Below are 9957 nucleotides of genomic sequence, written 5' to 3'. Positions count from 1 at the left end.
AGTTGCCGGCATTCTCCCTCCTTATGTAAACCTTGTAAAATAAGAGAGAATAGCCATAAGTATGGTGACATAAAGTGAAATAACAGCCCATAATGCAATAAATATTGATATAAAAGCATGATGCAAAATGGACGTATCAACTGCCGCAACACCAGCAACAGCAAGGTCAAACCTGTAGCACAAGTGCTGAGAGCGGTACTTCCGCGAGCGCGGTACTACCGCTCCGCCTTGCGGTACTACCGCAAGGCAGGAATCCCCTAGCCAGGGGGAAGGAAACATCCGTGCCTACTTCCGCAAAGAAACAGAAGAAGCAAAAACCCGACACAATACTACTGCAAAGGGGCGGTACTACTGCCTGACAACATAGCACGGTACTACCGCGGAAGGAACGCGGTACTACCGTGGTAGGCGCGGATGTAAAAAATTACATCCGCCCCTACTACCGCGAGGGAGTGGTACTAGCCTGCTGGGCAACGGTAGTGCAGCTCTAAGGGAGCGGTACTACCGTGGGCACCTGCAGTACTAACGCGCCACAGCACGGTACTTCCGCTGGTGCCTACGGTACTACCGCTCACCTGGGAGCAGTACTACCGCGAGCCAACACAGCAGCCAGAAACAAGGAGGCGAGAAAGCGGAGGATGCTCCAAGGGAAAGGAGGGGACTAGAAAGAGACGTGTACATGATGATTCCACCCAAACCTTTCCGACGCGGACCCCCTCTTAATAGTACGGCTTTCCTACGACTCAAATCCACCAAAAAGAAACGTAGAAAAGACACCGTCTTCAACAGTCTTCGAGGGGCACCAAACCGTCTAGTGCCTAGCGATGAAACGTCTGGGAAACTCAAGGCACACGATTAGTCCGCAAACGCATTGTCATCAATCACCAAAACATCTTAGGGATAAATATGCCCTTACACCTTGTTCATCCATCTATTCAATCTATGTATCATAACCTCAAATCGGTTGCTGAGAGTACTTTTTTGTGTTGATTACATCTTGTAGTTGATGCTTAAGTGTTTTGTCGGTGAAAGTTTATGTTCAAATTGTTTACCATCTATTCATACCCACCGATCATGATCCATATGATGTTCTGTGAGTAGATTTAGTAGTTCTTGAGGACATGTGAGAAGTCTTGTTGCTAGTAATCATGTGATGTTGGATATGGTTTAATGATTTGAATATTGTTTAGTGTTCGAACAAGTGGTGGTGACACTTATGAATTTTTGATGAAAATAGGATGGCACTAGGGTTAACTTTGAGTCGTTATCTTTTTACTTTGGTGATGGATGAGGTCACAAGAGATATACAAGGATATATTCCATTCGGTATGCTCTTTGCGGATGATGTGATGCTAGTCGATGATAGTTGGATGGGGGTTAACAGGAAGTTAGAGCTATGGAGACAAACCCTGGAATTGAAAGGTTTCAGACTTAGTAGAATTAAAGCTGAGTACATGATGTGCGGTTTCAGCACTACTAGGCACGAGGAGGAATAAGTTAGCCTTGATGGGCAGGTGGTGCCTCGGAAGGACACCTTTAGGTATTTGGGCTCAATGTTGCAGAAGGATGGGGGTATCGATGAGGATGTGAACCACTTAATCAAAGTCGGAAGGATGAAGTGGCCCCAAGCTTCTGGCATGCCATGTAAGCTAAAAGGCAGATTCTATAGGACGGCGATTCGACCCGCAATGTTGTATGACGCTAAGTGTTAGCCCACTAAAAGGCGACATGTTCAACATTTAGGCATGAAGGCCACTAGCTGCACTTTATTGTTCTTGTTATTGTTTACCGTCTTATGAATTATCTTGCTATCAAACATCCTATCAAATTACTTTTATAGCTTTTGTAGTGAAACCTTGCTAAAAAATTATTGTCGGTTCCTTTTGCTCCTCTTTGGGTTTAATGCTCTTACTTATCGAAGAGGCTGCGACAAATACCCTATACTTGTCAGTCATCAGTCGTCCAATGAACGGTCATTAACCTGTCACTGCTGTTAACTATAGCAGGTCGGTGTTGTGTTTCCTGATACACACAAAATTGACAGCACACATGGTTATTGTTATGAAGCCCATCACTATCGGAGACCTAATGGCAAAAGGAACACCAATTGACAGAGTTTTACATATATAGTCCTGCCAACACCATCCACAACATATACACACTTTTAAGCAACATACAACAGAAACACTATTTGAAGCATGACAAACAAAAGTTTCACTAGGCTAAGACCAAAACTTCAAATCAACTAAGTAACTATGCTCGCTCAAAATGGAGTGCTCTCCTTCACTCGCTTGCGTGGAGCCATCTCCTTGCTTGATGAATTTACCAACTGTTTGTTAATTTTGTTCTTTTTTTCACATTTCATTCATGAACATTTAATAAATATCTTATAGATTTATTGAAAGCAAAGAACATTTTTAAAATTTACAAATATATTGAAAGTTGATGCACATTTTTTCAAGTCTATGAATACTTTCTAATTTGTGAAGCTTTTTCTAATTCATGAACATTGTTTGAGATCCACTCATATTTTGTAAGTTCACGAATATTTTTTAAAAATTATGGTTTTGTTAATGTGCAACATTTTGTAAATCTATGAACATTTTTTGATTTAACAAACCTTTTTCAAATAAATAAACGATAGCCATTTTTTCTGAGCTAGCACAGGAGTGAAGGGAAAATAACTAAGCCAACAAGGGAGCACGAAGCCGAGTTGAGCGAGCGGGGGCTTCATCGGACCGCATAACAATTTCGTCCTTTCAACATGGAATAGGAGCTCCCAAGGGACATCGACGGACACTGACACCGAAACGTGAAGGAAATAACATGCAAGAGGAAAAAAGGTTATTCCTACATGCGTCAAATAAGAGGGTGCCACACAGGAGAGACTAGGCCGGCCCATTGACGCTCGATACCGACTCGAACAACATATTGTAGGGAATGTTTTTCTATTTTCATTATAGTTCCCAACTTTTTCGGTTTGTACTTAGTTTTTCATTCGGTTTTTTAGAAACACATCAAAAAAATTGGAAGTAACATTTTTTAAATCTGAATATTTTCTTAGACCATTATTTGGTAACATGAACATTTTATGGAAGAAAACGAGAATGGTTTTAAAAACTTGTGTGAATTTCTTTTGGCACACACTGCGCTTGTACGTAAAACACACATGGGCCCGCCCTACATACCTGGGTTTGGGCCTCGTTTTCTTTGACGCCAAAGGGCGGCAGTGCGTCTTCTCACCTCAGTCACCTGTATGATCGATCTCAACGCCGGCGGCAGTGCGTCTTCTCACCTCAGTCACCTGTATGATCGATCTCAACGCCGGCCGGCCGCCGGAGTGGGAATTCCCTATTTGCCGCTCATTGCGTCGAATTGTCGACGTAACGCACAGAGCTGGCGGTCGAGGGGTGACCTGGGCCGACCCATTAATGTGTTGGAGCGTTTTCCGGTTTTTGGAACCTTCTAGGGTTATAGGAGCTGCGATATAGCCATGGTAGAGGAAGAGGAGTTGAGACCTCTACATGGGCTGAGCACACTCGAGCCCAATTGTGCCGCTTCGGACCGGGTGAAACTGACTCCGCTCAATGGCCCAAACCAGCCCAAAGATGGCTCGGCCAACCAAAACCACCTTTTCCCTCAAAAAAGAAAAACCAAAACCACCTCGGTCGATCCGTCCAGCGCCTGCATTTCCTCCAGCAAGAGCATACTCTTGGTAAAGTATTCCATCTGTTAAACAGTTAACCTATTTTCTAAATGTCTCAAAAAAACTATTTTGGTGACATTTATTCGATTACACAAACCCATGAACTTTGCCATTTCTCAGACATATAAATAACCTGCTCACAACCCATCAGGCTAAGACAGGACAGCACCTCGGCACTATATAAACTACAAATAAGGACAGGCTCTCTCCCTCTGAGGGGTCTCAATAAGGTCTATATAAACCTCTCTGCAGTAATTATAGCAGAACAGAGAATCTCACAAGGGGTTGCTACTTTGGCACTATATACACTACAAATAAAGATGTTATTTCTTCTAATATATCTAGAGACTACAGTACATATATGTGGTCATAGCTAAGTATCCATCACACTACGCCCACCATAGAAACAACATCCAGTAGCCTGGCATCCCTCTTCTGTCAGCCACTTCCAGAGTCTGCACGACGTGTAACAAATAATAACACAACGTGAGTGTCTTTTGCATGCAAGCAATACCTAATCCACATTCTTTGCAAAATGTCACACAACTCAAAGTTAGCGCTCCTCGACAAACCTACAAGCACAAACATACATCTCTTGTTCCTAAAAAATCCCTAAAACTTTCAAGTCTACAAACGGAAGATGGATGCTTTGCTAAAAGAAACATGGATGAAGTCTGTTTTCTACACAATTTACTTGCTGAACGCCACCTATTAACCAAAACGATAAACTCCCAAAATATCAGCATACTTTATGGTGTGGTATGATTATTTTAAAGATATAATCATATAATTATTGTAAGAGTGTATTGCACAATGCATACAACTATATGATCTTACATACTTAACACTAGCATTATGTCTGGATAATTATTATCTACAAAAAATGGAATATACATACTTGAGAATTGAACTAATAATCTGGATACTAATTTGTAGACGGGGCTAGTTAAAAGAGGAGATGTGTACCTAGCTTGTAATAACTTCTCCAAGTTTTGATAATTTTGCACTCAACTCTACGGTGCTTCGTTCTTCTTTGAGTGTGTGAAACACCCCAACCTATGGAGTTAGCGAAACAAATCTCTTAGTACTAGCATCTTGCTAATAATACTTCGGTACAGAGGAATGGATGGTGGTGGTCAAGCAAACTGCCGTTATAATATAGAAATGAACTTACAGAAATATGAACTTCAGCAAGGCCCTTGCATGTGCTCATCAGCATATTCTCCAACTGATAATTACAGAGAAAAAACATTGCAGTCAAGACCGTGAAGCTACCAACTATCACACAAAATGTAATTTATTTTCAACTCATTAACCTAATAAAATCTCTAATACACCCACCTCAATTGTGGTAGAAACAGGTTTTCCATTGATAGATTCAATAACATCACCTTTTTGGATTCCGAGTATCTCAGCATTAGATCCTTTCGACACCTAGGGTTCAATTGCCAAATAGTTATACCATATACACATGGGAAAAAGAGCACCTTCAGGAAGCCATTACATACCTCTTGAACAATAAGACCATGATCAATGTTATACATACGCCATAACATGTCAACATGAGCAGGCTCTAGATGCTTGATGGCCTCAAACATCATCCCAAGATGGGGCCGAGCGATGTACCTGCGCCAAATCAGACACCATTTAACATATTTCGAGCCAGGTATACAGGAGTAAGTAACCCTTCCACGATAAGCAATCTTTGGTGGAATTCAACTTCTATCTAACATGTTAAAAAAAGGTAACAAACTATTTTGATTCAAATAAAGCTCAAAAAGACCCTAAGGGGAGGAATCATTCTTTGGATCATTCACAGTAGTTGAAAAATGCTAAAAGACGGTTTTTCATGATATTACGTAAAGTAAAACATAATATTTCAATATGACCGAGAACAACTAAGTACCACAAAAAAAACATTTGAATATCTCCTAGGTTTCAGGAAAATTGTCCATTAAGAGAAAACCTAAAACATAGTTTTTCATTTAACTTCACTCTACAATTTGGCTAAAGACATGCGAAGCAGAATTATAAAGTCTTATCAGTTCCTTCTTATAAATAGTTGTCATCATGAACCATTTTGTAGTCTCGCTGCGGTCCCACTTGTTTATTTCTAGTTCTTGATTTACTTATAAATAATTATTATTACAGCCACTTGTTCAGACATACGACTATGTATATATACATAAAAAAAGGCACTGATCACATTTGCTCTGAGAACATATCGGATAGTTAATCGTCTCTCGACCACCTGCCGATATGAAAACCACCTATTCACGCAATTAACTGGGTGGATCGATTTACCTGTCTGATAAGCCGATTAATTGGCTGTCAGACCAAATTGTCAGCTGGGCCGATTAACTGCCTGGGCAATTTTGGCCCAAATTTAGCCCGTTCCCTCCCTTTCCCCAAAGCCTATCGCGCATTAGGTTAGACCATTCCCTCCATTCTCCCGCTCATGGAGTAGCAGCCACAGCCCGTGCTCTGAGCTGCCGCTGACGTAGCAAGTTAAACTCCTCTCCTCTGTGATGTAATACTGCTGTTGCTGCTCTCCTATGTAGTATCTACTATATACTGATGTGGTGCATTTGACATTTGTAGCAATCTATGGCTTCTTCTGCTGCAGCAAGTGCTCCAACATGGAAAAGAAATTCAGATGCAGGCTAGGATATACCCTAGTCAACCTACCAATAAATTCAGTTAATAGGCTGATAAGCCGATTAATCCCTAGTCAGCACCCAACAGATATGCTACCAATTACCGAACATTGTTAAATTGCATAAAAGTGAGCAAATAGATACTACAAAAAATAGTTCGACTTCTAACAATAAGAAGAAAAAATAGGAGGAACACATTAGCTTAGCATTATCAAATAATCATATAGATGCTATCACAGAGCTGAGAGGAAAAACAAACCGATATTTCTTCCATGCATCCAAACAATTGAGCAAAATGGAAGACGGTATAAAAGACCCAAATCTCTTAGGGAGGTTGACCATTCCGACAACTTTCTCCTTCAAGTCAATGACTAGTCCCCCATTGTCATACTACAACAATTCATATTGACAAAACATGAGAATTTACAGTAATAAGAAAAATGTTATAAAACAAATGACATAGAAAAACTCAAAGTTGTAACAAATGCATATAGTACTACCTCATGATAAGATACATTACCTCATTATCATCACCATGGCCATCTGGAGAACGGAAGTGCACATTGTGGTACCGGCGGTACATGCTTGGATTCCGATATTCTGCCCTAGCATATGTTATCCTTAGATTTAAGGAATTGTCTCTTCCGATCCGAAAAATGTCTTCGGCAAATTTTACATCCTTTTCACAAAAAGTTGGTAACTTGATTGGTTGATCCACCTCAACATTCAAGAAAGCAATATCGTAATGGGGCTGATAGTAGACCAGCGTGCCCTTTGCACTGGTGCCATTTAGCAAATGAACAGTGACCTAAAAAAGTTGCGGAACAGATTGTATTAGAATTTTGAACAATGCCTAGTAAGCAAATCGCATATGATGTTTCCCTTTTGCTATCGGAAAAGGCCAATAGCCAGCACAAAAAACATGTGCTCTGTCCTTTGCAAATGAACAGTGAACTGAAGAAAAGTTATGGAACAGATTAATATATGATTTTTGAACAATGCTTAGTAAGCAAACACATGTGCCGCTTTCATTTTGTTACTAGGAAAGGCTAATAGTAGCACACACACACACACAAAAAAAACAAGTGAATTGCAACTAGTTAGATTTACACCGGAGATTTATTTTGGGGTGGGAGCGGCTGGAAAAGAATCATACAAGGGTAGAAATTTTCAGAAGAAACACTACATATGACTCACATCAGCATGAGGGGCATACTCTTCGCCGCCTGACCAGACGCTGAAAGGAGCATCCTTTGTGCGAATCAGCCACGCAGTTGTCAAAACAAGGCCGGTTTTCTTGTCCTCGTCCCAATCGACCCAGAAGCCGGAGCACCGTCTGTGTGATTCAAGCACGATACAGACATTAAGTTGATGGATCAATTAAATCCAAAACAGAGAGGGTTACATACCAAGAGAGGATGAAACCCCTAGAAGGAATTTGGCAGCAGAGAGCACCGCCTTGCTTCCAGATTCACTGACGGGGAAGAGCTCGGCGGTGTGAAACCTGGTCGGGGGTTTGAAGTAATCGAGCGTAGGGATTTTCACAGGCGGGGGAGCTATATATATATTGATCGAGAGTAATAATAAATAATTAATTAAACAGTTGAGTTTACATCTTGAGTAAACTGATGACTGATGAAAAAAATGGATGAAACGGACCTGATTCCTCGTCCCGTTTCATCTTGGCCAGGTCGGCATCGCTGATAACCCACGCGTCTGGATCTCTCCACACAATCACCTTCTTCTTCTTCTCCGGCAAGGCCAAGGGATCGTCTCGGCTGGACCTGCTTCTTTTGTTGTCGGATCCATTCACACCCGCCGCACTCATCTTCTTTCTTGGAAACCGATCGAGGAACCAACCGAACCTCCTCTGGCAATCGCGCCGCCGCCGCCGAACGACTGAGTCGCGGTGGCGGATCCGCCAATCGCCCCACCGCCACCGCCGCCGGCTGTGACGGGGATACCAGTGGGGATTTATTCGTCGAGTTTTTTTTTTTATTCGTGGAGGAATAGGTATCTGTTCGGGTGGGGGGCTCCTATTTCGCGACCTGCGCGATGGAGAACGCGCAAACGCGCACCGTGCCCCCGCGAATGCTTTTGGGCCTCTTTCTTTTTTTGCTTCATTAAAATTCAGCATTTCAAGCAAAGATTGAATTTTAAAAACCTTCAGAATTTTCTCGAATTCAGAAAATGTTGAGAAATTGTAAAAATGTTTGAGAATTTGTAAAAAAAAATGTTTCTGGATTTGGAAAAGGTTCACGATTTCAAAAGAATATGCACTAATTTGTAAAAGAGGTTAATGGATTGCCAATTTGTAAAAGCAATATTCAAAAAATTTGAATAATGTTCACAATTTCAAACAATGTTCATGTTAAAAAATAAAAAATTCAAAAAATGTTCGTGGATTCAAAAGATGCTCATAAAAATGAAAAAGAGAAAGAGAAAAAGAGAAATGAAAAACGAACCTTCCCAAAACCGAAAGAGGGACCTACGCTACTTGGGTCGGCCCAATATCACTAGCGAGGGAGATGGAGCACGTTTCTCGACTTCAGTCGACCTATGTGATAAATAGGAAGCCTAAAAAATATGATAAAATCTCTACTCCTAATGTCTCAGTTGGTAGGTCGCGTTTCGGGTTTTATTTTCGTCCCACCTACTATGGTCTTTTTTGGTACTTGCTCCCACCTCCTGCTCGGCCGTAATTAACCAAAAAAAAAACCCTCCAGCCGAGTACCCCACCCGCCCCCACACGCCTAATCTCCCGTCGCATCCAACTGACCCCGAGCGAAAATAAACCAGCAAAAAAAAGCCGGCGGAAATTAACCAGCGAAAAAAAAACGCCCTACTCTACGCCTTGAGCTAGGTTTCGTTCCCTCAAGCGAGAAACAGTCGCCAGACTCTGTGCCCTCCTTCGCCCGCCGCCTCCCTTCGTCCCTTCACCGCCGCCGCCCTTCGTCCCTTCGTCGCCCCCACTCCATCCACTCCTCCTCTCCCGAGGATACGCAGCAGCGTCCGCCGACGCCGATCCGGGCAGACGCGGCCGTCGTGGATCACGAGGATCTGGATGATGGGGCGGCAGAGATGGCCACGGATCTGTTACGGCGACGACGGCGCCGGATCCGCACCCGCAGCATCTGGATGGAGGCCGCGACGAACCCTAGCCTAGCCGTCAGCATCGGGATCCAACCCATGCTCTCGGTGCCGGGGCAAGGCATATGGGGGTGCTTGCTGCCGCGGTGGACCTCGACGCCGGCGACATCTACAGCATCTCCCTCCTGTCGGGTTGCAGGACCTGTACGCCCAAGGTACGCCACGGAGCGGAGCAACCTTTGGGACGCGTCGCCCTCATCCTGCCCGAGCGCGCTGCCTCGCCGCCGAGGGCCCAAGGCTCCAAGCGCGCCGCAGCAGCTCGTACTTGCTTAGGATCAGCGGCGCGGTGAGGAAGAACCACAATGCCTGGACGCGTTTGACTCCTGGTAAATCTCAGCGTCTCAAAGAATCAGCAGTACCTCATGTTTCTGTTTGCGATGGTAAATTGGAATCGAGACTCAGTTTGGTGTCGCTGAAGTGGTTCGTATCCTAGCGACCGGGATC

At 43.1% G+C, this 9957-nt stretch overlaps 1 protein-coding gene across 1 annotated transcript; it reads right to left on the bottom strand.

Moving 5' to 3' along the window:
* Positions 1-3811: 3811 nt before the first annotated feature.
* On the bottom strand, positions 3812-8365 carry LOC123084843 (serine protease HTRA3-like). The gene is given in 9 exon segments (XM_044506363.1): positions 3812-4161; positions 4673-4762; positions 4881-4934; positions 5048-5140; positions 5215-5332; positions 6623-6753; positions 6884-7171; positions 7561-7919; positions 8023-8365. Coding segments are annotated over 8 exon segments (1302 nt in total). The 5' UTR covers positions 8192-8365; the 3' UTR covers positions 3812-4161.
* Between the last annotated feature and the right edge of the window lie 1592 nt (positions 8366-9957).

The sequence above is a fragment of the Triticum aestivum genome, chromosome 4A (genome assembly GCF_018294505.1).
Source record: "Triticum aestivum cultivar Chinese Spring chromosome 4A, IWGSC CS RefSeq v2.1, whole genome shotgun sequence".
NCBI lineage: Eukaryota > Viridiplantae > Streptophyta > Magnoliopsida > Poales > Poaceae > Triticum > Triticum aestivum.
The sequence above is the reverse complement of the archived record's forward strand: the minus strand, read 5'-3'. Positions and strand labels throughout refer to the sequence as shown.